The 16,643-nt window shown below is 41.7% G+C and overlaps 1 protein-coding gene and 1 long non-coding RNA gene across 4 annotated transcripts in view; one reads left to right on the top strand and one right to left on the bottom strand.

Annotated features, from left to right (window-relative positions):
• The window catches only part of LOC112544856 (uncharacterized), a 26,331-nt gene extending 11,850 nt beyond the window's left edge, over positions 1-14,481 (top strand). The window contains exon 2 of the long non-coding RNA XR_012905630.1: positions 9,620-14,481. This is a non-coding gene — a long non-coding RNA (uncharacterized LOC112544856). The remainder of the gene's footprint in view (positions 1-9,619) is intronic.
• HECTD2 (HECT domain E3 ubiquitin protein ligase 2) overlaps positions 14,141-16,643 on the bottom strand; it is an 80,920-nt gene continuing 78,417 nt past the window's right edge. For all 3 annotated transcript variants that reach the window (XM_075935126.1, XM_006117448.4, XM_014570669.3), the window contains one exon: positions 14,141-16,643. In XM_075935126.1, the coding sequence (XP_075791241.1) occupies positions 16,523-16,643 (121 nt within the window). In that variant the 3' untranslated portion in view covers positions 14,141-16,522.

Below are 16,643 nucleotides of genomic sequence, written 5' to 3'. Positions count from 1 at the left end.
TTCGACATAATGTCAACATAATGTCGAGCTGAAGGACTTCTTACTCTGACTCCTGTAACCCTGATTTTACAAGGAGTAAGGGAAGTCAGAGGAAGAGTGCTCTCTCTCATAATTCTTGCTGTGTAGTCAGCACCAACAGCCAAATTAAATTATTTCAATTTAACCTACGCAATTGACGTAGCTCAAGTTGAGTGGCTTATTTTGGCTTTAGCCCTGCTGTGTAGATGTGCCCTTAGAGACTAACAAAAATATATAGTATCACAAGCTTTCCCTAAGGCCCCAACCTACCTTAACTGAGTATCCTTTAATGTGACCCACATTCTGGCTAGAAAGTTTGGATTGGGAAGTTGCTAATTAGATTAAGCATTTGCAAAGGAATAAATAGTTTTAAGAACAAAGTCTCTAACATTTAGTCTAGCCCATGGTTTCTTCTCTAAATCACAGTCTCTCCTGTCTGATCCCTTCAGTCTGCTGTCTCCAGTTTCAGCTTGTTCAGAAATCAAGATTTCTTTTCTTGTTCAGGAAACATGTTTTGATCTTCCCCTCTCTAACTTCTCAACTTCTGTTTTTAAAGGTCTGTACCTCTGTTGATTTGTTCCCTTTTCTAGGCTTTTCTATCCTTCTAGAGATCTGGAGAAGGCTAGTTTCATCTAGGTTGTCACTACCCCATTTTTCTGTCAGGAGCATGATCTAGGAGAGGGGATTTGGTGCTCCGAGAGGACAGTGATCCAAATCCAAAAGAATGCTTGAGAGTGGTGAGTTAATGGAGGCAGGGACTGGCATACAGGGATCTATTGATGGCCTAGATCTTTTCACCTCTTGATAGCTCTTAATGACTGTCTCATTGTGGGTATGTCTACACTACAAAGTTAATTCGAACTAACAGACGTTAGTTCGAATTAACTTTGATAGGCGCGACACACGCGAACCGCTAGTTCGAACTTAATTCGAACAAGCGGAGTGCTTAATTCGAACTAGGTAAACCTCATTCCACGAGGACTAACGCCTAGTTCAAATTAACAAGTTCGAATTAAGGGCTGTGGAGCCACTTAATTCGAACTAGTGGGAGGCTAGCCCTCCCCAGCTTTCCCTGGTGGCCACTCTGGGCACCACCAGGGAAACTCTTCTGCCCCCCTTCCGGCCCCGGAGCCCTTAAAGGGGCCCGGGCTGGCTACGGTGCCCGTGCCAGGTGCAAGCCTGCCAGCACCCAGCCAGCAGACCCTGCACCTGGCATGGCTCGAGCCGGCCACCCGCTGCCACCCAGCCCTCCGCCTCTTCACAGGACCAGGCTAGCGGCTCCTGGGAGTCTGCCCAGGTCCGCAAGAGGCAGGCTCCCGCCTGATCTAGTGCAGACATCGTGGACCTCATCCACGACCTCCGCACTAGGCACAGGAAAGTGGCCGTCTAGGGCAGGAAAGCTGTCAGCCTGGCCACCCAGGAGCAGGTTTGCATGAAAATCAAGGTGGTCCACTGAGACCCCCGACCCTGAGCCCTGAGCTTAGAATGGCCATACTGGGTCAGACCAAAGATCCATCTAGCCCAGTAGCCTGTCTGTCAACAGCGGCCAACCCTAGGGACCCTGGAGGGGATGGACCGAAGACAATGACCAAACCATTTGTCTCGTGACATCCATCTCCAGCCTTCCACAAACAGAGGCCAGGGACACCATTTCTACCCCCTGGCTAATACCACTCCATGGACCCAGCCTCCATGACTTGATCTCACTTCTCTTTAAACCAAACTTCATTTGGTGTCCTCTAGTCCTTCTATTATGGGAACTAATGAAGAATTTTCTTTATTCACCCTTTCCACACCACTCATGCTTTTATAGACCTCTATCATATCCCCCTCAGTCTCCTCTTTTCTAAGCTGAAAAGTCCCAGTCTCTTTAGCCTCTCTTCACATGGGACCTGTTCCAAACCCCTAATCATTTTACTTGCCCTTTTCCGAACCCTTTCCAAGGCCAAAATATCTTTTTTGAGGTGAGGAGACCACATCTGTACACAGTACTGAAGATATGGGGTACCATAGTTTTATACTTCCCCTCCTCCTCCTTCCCCTGGCTTCCCCTATCCAGCTCCCTTCCTCCCAGGTTTCCCCCTCTTCCACCCTCTCTCTTCCCCTCTCCCACCTCCTTTTCCCAGTCTCCCCAGAGGTTAATTCTGTCCCTCCTTCCCCCGTTTTATTAAATAAAGAGAGTTTCTATTTTTGAACACACGTGTCCTTTATTTTTTACATCAGGCAGGGGGGCTAGGAAGGGGTAAGTGGAAGGAGGTGAGGGAGGACTGGGGTGGCTCTGCAGGCTCCTCATGGTGGAAGCTCTCCTGCAGGGCCTCCTGGATCCTGACAGCCCTCCGACTGACCCCCCCGGATGGCAGCCTGCGGCAAGTGCAGCCGGGCTGATGGCCGAGTGCTGTGATGTGCCGAGCGTGGGCACTCAGGGCACTCCAAGACAGGACTGCTTTGCTGTCCCTCATTGAGTTAGACAAGCAAGCGGGGAACTCTGAGAACTGTCTGTCCGGGGTGGGGGTCGGGTCCCTTTAAGCAGAGCCCTCGGCTAGCCTGAGACAGCAGCTCCACTCTCTAAGTCCTAACCTGATACCCTGCCGGCACTGGTTCCGGCCAGCCTTAACTTCAGTTCAGAGTCCACTCAATGTGGACATGCTAGTTCGAATTAGCAAAATGCTAATTCGAATTAGTTTTTAGGTCTAGATGCACTAATTCGAATTAGCTTATTTCAAATTAACTAATTCGAATTGAGTTAGTTTGAATTAGTGCTGTAGTGTAGACATACCCTAAGTTAAAAAACAATAATAGTCCTGTAACACCTTAGAGACTATTTTTTGGTTAGTCTCTAAGGCAGTGGTCTCCAACCTTTTTAAGCACAAGATCACTTTTTGAATTTAAATGCAATCCAAGATCTATCTCAAACCCAAATACCCTTGCCCCACTTAGTTTGTGCCCCTTAACTGAGGCATCGCCCCTGCGCATTTTGTTCTCCCTCTTGTCCCCAACCTCCCTCACTTTCACTAGGATAGGGTAGAGGATTGGGGCGCAGGCTCTTGTCTTGGGTTAAGGGATTTGCAGTGTGAGAGGGGTTCTGAGATGAGCTTGGGGCGGGCAGTTGGGGTTTCGGAGGGGGTTCTAGGTGCAGGCTGTGGGATGGTGTTTGGATGCAGGGGTGCTGGGGGCTAGGGCGGGGTTTGGGATTCAGGATGGGGTTCATGACTTGGGTAGGAGTTCGGGATGTGGGCTCCAGCAGGGCACTGCTTACTTCTGGTGGCTCCTGGGTCGTAGTGCAATGGGGAGAAGGCAGGCTCACTCCTACCCTGGCCTTGTACTACTCCCAAAAGCAGCCAGAAAACTCCATCCCAAGTCCTACCGTGCCCTCTCTCTGTTCTGTGGAGATAGGATGCAGAGTGGGAGGGGGTATCTTGATATCAGCACCCTCCTCTCCCTTCCCTGATCTGCACAAGAAGAAGGACACTCCTGCTGTCTATGGCAATGCTGCCATTCCCCTTAGCAACTTCTCTGACTCTCTCCTTGTCTGTTAAACTATCAGTCTCACTTCAACTTCCTCTCCTACTCTCCAGACATCCCCACAGCAGGGAAGACTTTTCAAGAGGTTCTGTGGTAGCCTCAAGTGAACTCAGCTGGCCCTAACTGATTTATAGCAGCCCTATCTTTGCTGCTCCCACTCTGCCCTGGGATAACTCTGGGTCAGCTGTGCCTGGCTACCCTGACGTAACCCACTCCTAATTAGCCAGGGCTGTTTCTGTTTCCTTCAGTGCCAGGGAGTGCTGGTGCCAAGGGACCTTCTCCAAGTCCTTATGGGGGCCGGTGCATTCCATACTGATAATGGTGCACTTTGCACAGAAGCTGCCTGATTTGGTCCTGAGACCTGTGGCACTGAACGGTGGTGCAAAGAAGCTTCCACAAGATCGCTAAAGTGAAACTTCCTATCCCTACAGGTCCTTGGCTTAAACACCTTGCAGATCTTGCACTCATCTGCCAGGTGTGCCTCTCTCAGACACCTAAGACAGGAGTTGCAGTGATTCCCTGGTGGCATAAACTTCTGGCAGTTAGCACACAGTTAAAGCTGTAGAACTGAGGTCCACCCTGGCCCCGGGGACAGGGAGGGGAAACAATAACTCCCCACTGAGAAACTATTTAACAGCTAACTGCTAACTACCTAAAAACAAAAACTGGTCTGATAGCACTTTATAGACTAACAAAACATGTAGATGATATCATGAAAACTCCAGTCATCTGAAGAATTGGGCTGTGCCCATGAAAGCTTATGATACCATCTACATGTTTTGTTAGTCTATAAAGTGCTACCAGACCAGTTTTTGTTTTTTAAGTTTATCCTGTACAGACTAACTTGGCTACTCCTTGAAGCTGCTAACTACCTAACACTTAACAATTAACTACAGGAACATCATCTCAAGCACACTCATCACAGGATTATCTGGCTATATTGACTCCCTCCTCATACCCTATGCTACCAGCACTCCTAGCTACCTCCGCGACACCACTGACTTCCTGAGGAAACTTCAAAACATCAATAATCTTCCTGAAAATACCATCCTGGCCACCATGGATGTAGAAACCCTCTATACCAACATTCCACACAAAGACAGATTACAGGCCATCAGTAACACCATCCCCGATAACAACACTGCACACCTGATTAGAGAGCTCTGTGACTTTGTCCTCACCCACAACTACTTCCAATTCGGAGACAATTTCTATCTCCAAGTCAGTGGCACAGCCATGGGCACTCGCATGGCACCAACATATTCCAACATCTTTATGGCTGATCTTGAACAACATTTCCTCAGCACTCACCCCCTAGCACTCTTACTCAGCTTACGCTACATCAATGACATCTTTATCATATGGATCCCTGGAAAAGACACTCTTGAAGAATTTCACAAAGATTTCAACTTCCACCCTATTATCAACCTCAGCCTGAACCAGTCCACAAGGGAAATCCACTTCCTGGACACTACAGTACAGTTAAATAATGGACAAATTTCCACCAACCTATACCGGAAACCGGAAACTACTACACTTACCTTCATGCTTCCAGCTTCCATCCCAGTCACATTTCTCAGTCTATTGTATACAGCCAAGCCCTACGATACAACTAGATTTGCTCTGGCCCCACAGACAGAGACAATCACCTACAGGATCTTTACAGAGCATTCCTAAAACTGAAATACCCATCTGGAGAAGTGAAAAAACAAATGGACAGAATCATAAATGTACCCAGACATGAACTACTTCAAGACAGGCCCAAAAGAGAAAATAACAGAACTCCACTTGTTATTACCTATATTCCACAACTCAGGCCCCTCCAGAGCATTATACACAATCTACAACCCATCTTGGAAAATGATCCTTCACTATCAGAGGCCTTGGGAGAAAAGCCTATTCTCGCTTACAGACAACCCCCCAACCTGAAACAAATTATTTCTGGTAACCATGCAACACAGCCACATCATAAGCATCCAGAAACCCAGCCCTGCAACCAAACACGATGCCAACTCTGCCCACATATCTATACTGGCAGATTCATCACTGGAGCAAACAACATGAGCTACCAAATCGAAAGGTCACTTGACTGCACATCCAGTAATTTGATCTATGCCATCAAATGCCAGCTATGCCCCACTGCTATATATATTGGACAAACTGGACAGTCTCTGAGGAAAAGAATCAATGGACATAAATCAGATATATGTAAAGGAAACATTCAGAAACCTATTGGGAAACACTTTAATCTTCCTAATCACTTTTAAAGTATCTTCAAGCGGCTGTCTTGTCACAAACCAATTCTACTAGCCAGATACACAGAGAAGCATTGGAATTAGAGTTCATCCACAAATTCAATTCTCATGCTAATGGATTCAGTCGTGATGAAGGATGGTTGGGCCACTATCTGCCTAGCAGTCAGTGAAGGTGCAAACTGCTCTTTGTGTAGATTCCTGTCAGGAAGGATACTATCAATTGATTTTGATTCTTATCTGCTTTATTTTACCTACCCAAGTCTCAGATACTTACTGAACTGATTCCTTCTACCTTCCTGAATTTTCTATACCCTCTGCTCCCTGTCTCCCACCGCCTTCTTCCCCCCCACTCCTCCTCCCCATCCCCCACCTCTTTTCTCCTGTTTATTTTGGGTCTGCACATCCTAAACTCAAAACTCTGGTCATCTGAGGAAGTGGGCTGTGCCCATGAAAGCTCACAATACCATCTACATGTTTTGTTAGTCTATAAAGTGTTACTAGACCATTTGTTGTTTTTTTACAGGAACAAAGCTAGGGATTGCAACTTGCTCCAGGCAACAGAGAGAGAGAGAGATCCAATAACCATCACTGGTGGCAATAAAGAACTGAAGGAGACGCCTGTCAGCAGTGGATTATACCTTGGCAAACTGGCACCATTCTAGGGGTCTCCGCAGCTGACCTACGGGTCCTGCTAGGGAAAAGCTTTCCGATGATTGTGCATGTGGTGTGCACATACCTAACTTGGAATGCACATGAGAAATCACTCGAAGAAGAAAGTACAGATATCTCTGGAGCTCTTCTCTCCACTCATTCTACCACAATGACCATGAGCTCTGTAAGTTTATTCAAACAGCTGGCTAAAAGGGAGGCATGGCTAAAAGGGAGGCATGTGGCCACTAACATGTTAATTGCAGAAAATTAGCAAAAGTTCTGAAAAATCCAAGTCCTGAATGTTTTTGGTTTCTCTCTTCTTATTGGTTTCTAGCATGAGACTCTGACGAGACTGAGAGACACTGTAAGTCAAATGCAGATCTGCAGAAGCCATGCATGAATTTCAGAGAACTCCAGTCAGTATTTACCTCTCACAGAACTAACACACAAGCAAGTCCAAAGCAGAAGACTGGATAATGCTCAAAGACATACAGCTAAGGACTGCAGCCTCAAACAAGCAGCTAACTTAGCACCATCACTGACATAAAACTGTTAAGTAAAAGTATGTAGCAATATCCTTAAAAAAAGTGGCAGCCTTAAAAAAATCCCATTATGGCAGCATGCGGTGAGGTGCTCTAGCTGAGTGAACTCTTAACATATGGCAAAAACAACAACAACAACAACCCACGCCTGTTCAAAACAGGTTTGAATTAAACAAAAAGATCAGTTTAGACAGCTCTTGGACTGAGATTGCTTAATTTTTATGACATGATTACGTGGCATTCCTGATTAATTCAATATAGGGATAATCTTATTCTGAATTAATTTAAGACAGTTGTTTAAACTAATTTGAAATAGGTGTTCTTATGCTGAAATAAGAGTATCCACACACTGAGTTAATCAGGAATAGTCAATCCACTTTAAATTCACAACCTGCTTTATTTTGGGTTAATTTTCATGTGTACACAAATTCTTAGCATTTGGAGAGCAAACTATGGAAAAGATAGTGGTGTATCTAAGGGATTTAATCTTGTTTAAAACAAGATTGAGGGCTCTTTCCACATTGAGTATATGAAGAAGTTACTCACCTTGTGCAATAATAAATGTTCTAGCTGTGTGTCCCTGTGGGTGCTCCATTCAGGTGTTAATGCATTCTCATGCCAGCAATCAGAGATTTTTAGTCTCGCGGTGCTTACCCACGCCATGCATGCACAGTCACAGTCTCATGATGTTCCATCCGTTACCTGCATGTGTGGTGCAGGTCCCATCCATTCCTTTTCTGCTGGAAATTCTTTAACAGACTCCAAAGTAGCGGGGAGGAAGGGAGCGTAGTGGAGCACCCACAGGGACACACTTCTCGAAGAACCTTTATTACTGCACACAGTGAGTAACAACTTCTTTTTCTTCAAGTAGTGTTCCTGTGGGTGCTCCACTGAAGAGCAGTACCTGTGTTAGGTGGAGGCAGGCTTTGAAGTTGTGTCTGAGAGATGGCAAGGACAGTTGCGCCCACAGAAGTCGAAGGTATTGGTCTCTGCAGCAATGTGTAGTGTTGCGCAAATGTATGATGAGAGGACCAGGTAGCTGCCCTGCAGATTTCAACAAGGGGCATGTTGTGTAAAAAGATGGCAGATGACATCATTGCTTGCATGGAGTGTGCAGTGATCACCTGGGTGGGCATTTATTGCAAAGCCTGTAGCAGGTATTTATGCAACTTCGACATTCATTGAGAGGAGATGTTAGAGGGAACACTGCTTGGTGCACATCCAAGCTGTGTAATATTGCTTCCTTAGCAGAATGATGTGGCTTAGGGTAGAATATGGATAAGTAAATTGGCTCTCATGCACCAGTTCCAAAACCTAATTGCCTCAGCATATAACGAGCGTGATTGGGCACCTCCTGATGGTTGATGTAAAATAGACATGGTGTATTGTCCATGAGGACATATATGGTTTTGCCATGGATTATTGAAAGAAAATGGAGACAGGTATTGAGAACAGCTTTGAGCTCCGATATGTTGATGTGTAGATGTGACTGAAGGGATGGTTGACTTTGCATAGTGTGTGCCAATTGCCCTCATGTGCAGCCTAGCAAGGGCATTGCTACCACAATTCTCCACTTTAGGGGATAGGAGTGCAAAGACACCTACAAGTGTCCTTGAAGAACCATATTTCCATGCCCTTTTATCCAGTAAGCATCATTCTTACTGGTTAACCGTTACCCGGGAGCAGCCCCCACCACCACTTGTGGCCTGCAGCAAGCAGAGGGTTGCTCTGCTCCAGCCGCATGCAAAGCTGCCCGCTTCCAGCCACACCTGGCCCATCATGAGGCTGCTAATTCCCTGCCCAAACTGACAGCCCAGCACAGGCCTGGAAGCAGCAGGGCTGGAGCAACCTCTGCCTGAGGTTGCTCCTGCCCAGCTGTGATGAGTGGGTGGGTGGGTGGGTGGAAAGAACAGCAGTCCCCTGTTTAATTTGCCTTTTTATCAGTGGTACCTCTGTTAATTCAGGGGCCTTAGTAGGTGCCCTTTTTGATGGCTGCATAGCTGGTTTTGCAGCCTGTTTACTGAGTGTCTTTGAGCCTGTAGTGAGGAGGTTCAAGATTTTGCCATGCCTAAGATGCAATTACTTATTCGTGATGGGGGGGAGAGGGCTGGTGAGGGTTTGGTTTCTGAGCATGCTTTTTGACATGAAGGGCTTGAGGGATACATCGCATCTGAGCCCTTATTGCCCCCTTTACAGCATGGGGGTCTAGGGCTTTGTCAATGGACAGTATGTATTGTGAGTTCTCTTTCTTTGTGAGCTCTTGCTGTCAGACTGCTATAATGGGCTCATTTTTTTTTGTTACATGTGTATCCCCCAAACAGCATATGCATTCACTGTGACCATCAGGGGCTGGCATAGTCTCAGCATTTGTCACATCTTTTGCCTTTGGAGAGCCTGGCATGTCTCAGTGGCAGACTATGCGGCTTATGACTGTATGAACAGAGCTATCTGTGTTTGGTTTCTCTGTTTGTTTGTTTGTTTTTGTAGTTTGTGCAGTGGTAAACTGCCAGTCTAAGTAAACTATAAACAAGATGAATAACAAACAGCATGTTTTTTAAAAATGTAAACTGTACTAAGAAGGAAAGAAGCCCTGGGTCCTTCAGCCTATCTAACTACTTCTTTGCTTTTCAGAAGAGCGCTGAGGAGAGGGTTTGAACTCCATTGGTAGCTGAGGGCAGCGAACAAGGAACTGAGGAGAATTGGGCTGCGTGTGCAAACTTCAAAGGCAGGAAAGCCACTCACTGCTCGTGCATGCACAGCCTGACTGCACACTGCTCTGAAAGTCTCCATTCCATGATACCAGGACTAGTTTGACACCAACAGTGGAGCACCCTTGGGGACACCACTCGCAGAACTGCTGTTGTAAGATTTTGTGATAGAGCACAAGTTTGAATCTAGTGTGTGTGTGTGTGTAGCTTTTAGTGATCAGATTAGATTAGAGCCATAGTTAACAGTCAAAGTATTATATACTCAGGATGACCTTAGACAAAGTTTGGTCATATAGCTACGTGATCTGGCACCGCTTTCTTAGGGAGGAAATATTTGGCAGGAAAATGAAAACAGACTTCATTTGTTTTTGCCATTCACTTCAGATTTCTAAACCGATATCAGTGACACTAGAAACGAGCTATGTAAGCAAGTACAAATTTATAATGGTGCAGCATCCAAGCATCAAGAAATGCAACTGAATAATTAATCTGTATTTAATTCACAATTTTCTTTTTCTCGTTTGTAGGGCCTTTCCAAATTCATGAGATTTGATCCCCTGTATGATATCTGACTATTGTAGGGAGGGGCAGGGCTAGGGCACCTACCACATGCTAAGCTCCAACTGCTAGTCCCAGCCCAGCAATTGCCACCTGTAATGCTGGCCCTGTACCCCACCAAGCAATAACTCCCCCATACTATGTGATCCTCACTTGTGCGCTGATGCTGGCAGTGGTGCTGGTTTTACAGCTGGGCACTCCCCCACTCAGAAAGAAGCACTTCTGCCAAGCAGCAGTGCAGAAGTAAGGATGGCAATCCTACCACCCCCTATGATACCTTGGGTGACCCCCCTCCCTCCATGATACCTTGGGTGTGGAACCTTATGATTACAACACCCACATTTCAGATGTAAAATGTGAAACTTAGAAACTATTTTAAAAAATTCTGTGACTGTGCAATTGGCCAAAATAGATCATGTATTTTGTAAAGCCCTACTCATTTGTATAAAATTTAATGCAATAGACTATGTAATTATTATTTAACATTAATATTGCAGTAGTTCCCAAAGCCTTTTTTTCTAGGTGTAGCCCAAACACACAGTAAAGGGTTTGCTTACAAAAACACACCACACTTCCATCTTCTCCACTTCACTCTCTCCCATATCTATGTTGTAGAATGAGTTATTTTCTGAGCAAACATTTGCTATGGTTGTGAACATCTTAAATCTGGGAATCTGGCTATATTACTTATATTACTCTAACACAATAATCATACCAGCTTTGTTGTACAGTAGTCTTTAGAATAACCCATTGGGTTTTAAGCAGGTGAAATATAAGAGACTGAATTAGCATCTGGATTGCTGTGTCTCCTATGAGGGGATCTCTTGCTAGTCACTATAGGAAGTTCCAAGTCAGTACCATGATCCCCTGCTGCATATAATACAGAGCTCCATCTTCCTACCACTGGCTTGGAGACAAAAACATTATTAAGAGCTTAGCGTTTTCACCAAACATACAAAATGAAAATGAGATCCAGGTGGATCTCCTGCTGGATTGGTCAGATAGTTACTCAGAAGATATCAATTGAAAAGGAGAAACCATTTTGGAAAACTAATGTCTTAATCACTAAAGGCATGTCTACACACTGGGGAGATTTTTTGAAATTACTCCCCTTATTTTGAAATAAGGCAAGTGTCTACACGACCAGGCCCATTACTTTGAAATAACTCGTGTTTATCAAGAGGAATAAGCTCATTTTGAAATACTTATTTGGGGAGTTATTATTTTGAAATTTATTTCAAAATAACCTGTTAGTGTAGACATAGCCTAATGAAAAATTTGTCAGACTCTTATAGGGGACAAAACACAATGAAAACAAAACCTTATGCTCCTATGTACTTTTGGCCAATAGATCAGTTTTATGCATCAAGATCCCTTAGACCTCTTCAGTTGTTCAGAAGGAAATTCTGAGATACAAAAGACTCTATCCTTTCTTAGTGTTAATAATAATCCAGCAAACTAGAAAGATCTCGTTTGACCAAAATCCACTTTGTCTTTAAAGCCCTACTAGCAGTCATTTCAACCTAAAGAATGCCTATGCTAAGGCAAGAGTGTTTAAAAAAAAACCCCACATTTATAAAGGATTTATATTTAAATCCTTGCATTATGTTGTAAGGGAACCCTGACTAACATATAGGAAATATAGACTACCTATGTGCAAATAGCTAGTTGGAGAGTCCCTTCTTTAAAATCCTCCTTACTGAGTCTCACTTCATAAACTAGGCCAACTAACATATTTAGCCACAGTATTCATGGTGGACTTAATGTTAGGCTAGAATATCCCATTTAAAGAGAAGAATTAAAGAGTGATCTAGACAGTCAACCATTCCTATAACCAAAGCATCATTGGCTATAAGGAAGCCTTGACTAATTGCGTATTCATTTGAGGGGGAGCTAGAATAGAAGGCATGTGGGGTAAAACTTCCAAAAAGAGAACACTCATCTTCCTAAAATTAATCAATCCTGGAGAAGATGAAATTTGTCTTTATGTATGCCCATAAAGCCATCAGACTCATCTGAGGACTCCAGTTGTAGCAAACTAAGAGGAATGTTGACTGGTGCATTCTCTTCCCTTGCTTGGTTCTAGAGGATCTTAGAACCCCTGGTAACTTGGGACGACCACAGGGAATATATAAAAATCCTTTTTCCTGAAAAGAAGATTTAACTGGCTTGTTATTATGATAGTAGAGAGAACCAGGGGTGGGTGAGGTAGTATCTGCAATTGGACCAATCTCACCCATCTTGTCTGTAAATTCCTGGAACAAAAACCGTTAAAAATGGTTATGCTACTGTCTCTTTGAATCTTTCCTATGTAGAACATTGGATCCTCGCTGAAGTGGTAAATTGCCTACCAGCTGCACTACTTTCTAGCCACTGATCAGGACAATCTTCTCTGCCATCAGTGAGCAGTCCTAGATGATAGTGACCTAAGCATCCATTTCTCTTCTATTTCAGACGTATGTTCACAGTGAGTGCCATATGTGGACAAAGAGTAGATTTCTTGTCTGGTGGAACAACAGTCTTGTAAGGTATTAGTTGGTGTGGATGTTTGCCTTGAACATATTTACTCTGCTGACACCGTCATTGGACTTAACCATGTCAGTTACAAGATCAAGAATACACATTCCTGTTCACCCAAAAATATAATTTATGCCATCATGTGCCAACAGTGTCCGTCTGCTATGTATATTGGACAAACTTCTCAGACACTTCGCCAAAGAATCAATGCACACAAAACAGACATCAGACAGTTTCACAAAGCAAAAACAGTTCCTTGCCATTTCAACCAGACTGGGCATTGTCTCAACTACCTTACTACATGCATCCTGCTTCAAAGAGACTTTAACACCAGACTACAAAGGGAAGCCTCAGAATTGTAATTCATGCTTAAATTTGACACTTTACGAAAGGGCCTTAACATAGATGCTAATTATCTTACCCATTACAAAGATAGCTTCCCCAATTATCATCCCTAATATCATTATCTCATAGACACTAACCTCAACCCCCCCACCTCTCGTTCTAAAATCTGATTAGTCAATTTTATATGTGTTCACTTTTTTCTGATTGTATCCCTTTGGTATATATGGTCATGCCAATTTTCTTCCACAATTTGATCTGAGGAAGTGGGCCTGGCCCATGAAAGCTCATCACCTAATAAACCATCTTGTTAGTCTTTAAGGTGCTGCATAGTCCTGTCTTTTGTTTCAGCAAGACCAGACTAACACAGCTACATCTCTATTACTAAAGCAGGTACAGAATATTAAGGATAAGCAAGTCATCTGTCACCTCTCCCTTACAGAGTAATGTCAGAAGAGAATTACTCCACCATCTCCAATTGCATATTTAGAAAGTAAAACATTTCTTCCTTGTATACAGATCTAAAAGTTAAGTCACAGTTAAGAAAGAACTCTGATCTTTACAATAAATAGCTTAGGTATTGGTCCATTATGTCCCCAGTGTGCCACTCAAATTGTGCAAACCGGATAGAAAAATGTCTTTAACAGCTGTCTAGAGATTATGTCTGCATAGAGGAATCCTCAGACAGCAGAGCGCCACAGAATCTACTTCTATAATTCTTGCTCCTTAACCCTATCACATTCTGTTTCCCTTAGGAGTCGTTGTGGAACTGATTAGAGATACAGCTGGATTATGATGACATCTGAGCACCGGTAGTTTGAGATATAAAAAGGAATATTATTTCAGGGCATCTCTGTATTAATAAGTCAGGATTTCTTATTCATTGAAATATGCAGAGACTTAATTTTGAAGATTATGAATTGCTAGTACAAAGAAAATGTTTCAATGGAAAAATACTGCACTTAATAGGTCAAACTTGGAAACTGAAACATGTTTGATTTAATGACCGCACAATTTCAGTACATAAAAATAGATACTCCGTATGGAACAAATGTATACAAACCAGATTCCTTAGGCAATGTACAAAACAATTGTAAAAAGAAAATTGTAAAGGAGCAGGGGGATGGAAGGGTTTCCTTGGATTTCACTACAGGACAAAAAACTAAAATGTAGTTGAGCAAACAATGTTAAACAAGGAGATAAGAGGTTTATTTCATAAATACAGTGCAATGCTTTCATTTAACAAATACAAAAATTACAATTATTTAACTTAATGTCAAGAAATATAAAATTTAATTCAATGACAGTTATTTAGTTTTTTTTTTAAAAACAGATGCAAATATAATAGCTTTTAAAATTTTGAGGTAATATTACACACTAAACCAAAAAAAAAAAAAAAATCAATGAATAAAACTAAACCATGTCAAAGTGTAATTTGGTGATAAGATTAAAATGTAAAGCTTTTCTCTTAATGATAGGCAGATACAATGCTTCAGTTATTAAACATGGGCTTGAGTCATAAAAATATTGACTTTTGTGCATTTTTACGAGAGAAACTGTATAACATTTTTATTAATTAATAGCATAAGATGACTTTCCATGAATCACCCTTTTGAGAAACAAAAACTGTGTTTCCAGTTTACTTAATAAAAATATACATAATTCTGATTTTTAAAATACACCTACATTTTGGTGCTTATTAGTATTTTAGCCATTTTAAATGTCCTTAGTTCAGGCAGTACAGTGATGAAACAGTTTGATTTGTGTAACTGATTCACTTTAGATTTCCAAATTAAAAATATAATTCTAGAATGGTATTTTTAAAAGCACCAATTACTGGCCTAAAAAATGGGCCCAGTGAAGTCAATGGTAGTTTTTCCACTGACTGAAAGAGGAACTGAGTTAGGCCAAGAACGCTCTCAAAAATCCCATCACTAACCTCTATTCCTAATAAAATAAAAATGGTAAAACATCACTATCTTGTTTAAGGATCAGAAAAGAATGAATTGTGTACTTATTCACTAAAGGATTAATAGCATTAAGTTACAAAATAGATAGATTAGTTTATTAACCAATGTGGAAATCTGCTGGTTGTGTGTCAGTAGTATAGAAAGGAAGAAATAGCCAGAATAAGAAAAGTATCAGAAAAATTACTGTATACTTTGTTATTGCAAATAAGTTCAGTTGTAAAATCTATACAACATACAGTGGGTATTACTTATTGTAAAAAAATACAATATACTATACTGTATGTTGCTAACTGTCTCAGGATGTGAATAAAAACGGACTTGAAATTTTGCTTTAGTTTACAATCAGTTTGTCCTCCAGCTCCAAATTTAATATAACTTTTTGAAAAGAATATTTTTATATTTACTTTATTCAGTATGCAGTGAAAAAAGCCATTATCTAAACACTGACCTTCAAGTTAAATGAAAGCTACAGCATTTGATATGTTCTTGTATTCACTTTTTCATAGATTACTTCAATAAAATTTTAGTAAAAGATTTCTAGCATCAAGTTGTTGATCAAATTACAGTATGATACACAAGTTTAAATTTTAATATTTTCCATATGTTGTGGAAGACTTAGTTCTGAAGTAATTTAAGGAAATTTAGAACTGACCTGTCAACATCCAATTTCTTTAAGACATGGTTAAAAACTATCTACAGCCAAACTGACTAGTTTACGGCCAATTTTATAATATTAGTCTGAAGACTGTTAAATATTTAAAATTTGTCCTTGAGTCCAGTTACATTGAAAATAGTACTTTAAATATCCCTGTACAAATCAATTCTGTTGATCTGTAGAAGTTGACTATATAATCTCTAAAACTGTGTATTTTGTAAAAATATATCTTTAGTAGTTAATGGCACTATCAAAATCCTATTTTTCATAGGCAGTTATTTACATGCTTTTTAAATAGCCTGCTTAATTATTTGATAATGAAACATTAAAACTGTATACATTTTAACTAGGCTAAAATTGCTATTTGTCTCAATATGAAAATATGGCCCCAAAACTCACATTAATGGCAGTTATAACTATTGCCATTGTGTGCCATTGAAGACATTCTGCCACTAGTCTTATCTAATCAAGAAACCTTTTTGTGTTTCCTTTCCCAGTGGAACATGCATCATGATATAAATTATGATTAATTATAAAGTGCTCTGAGAATAACCAGAGACAAAACTGTAATCTGGAATTTGTCACCTCTTCAGCTTTCTTCTGTCAAGTAATGCAGCATTTTGTATTTTATGAAAGTTACTTTGTGAAAAAAGCAAGCAGTAAATGTATTGCCATACAGCAAAACCAAATGCATATTGCAAGAAACAGAAACATGAAAAGCTTAAAGGCACAATAAGAGAAAAGTGAGTGCTACATAAAAATCCTTTACTTAAAATATTTCATCTTATTCTAGACCAAATCCTTCTGCATTTGAAATTCCAATGATCAACTTCTGCTTCAATTCTTTTTTGTTCTTATAGGGAGGAAGGCAAAGCTGATTGAAGCACGTGTGAGCCACAGGTAAC

The sequence above is a fragment of the Pelodiscus sinensis genome, chromosome 8 (genome assembly GCF_049634645.1).
Source record: "Pelodiscus sinensis isolate JC-2024 chromosome 8, ASM4963464v1, whole genome shotgun sequence".
In the NCBI taxonomy this organism is placed as follows: Eukaryota; Metazoa; Chordata; order Testudines; family Trionychidae; genus Pelodiscus; species Pelodiscus sinensis.
This window is presented reverse-complemented; position numbering and strand designations above follow the sequence as displayed.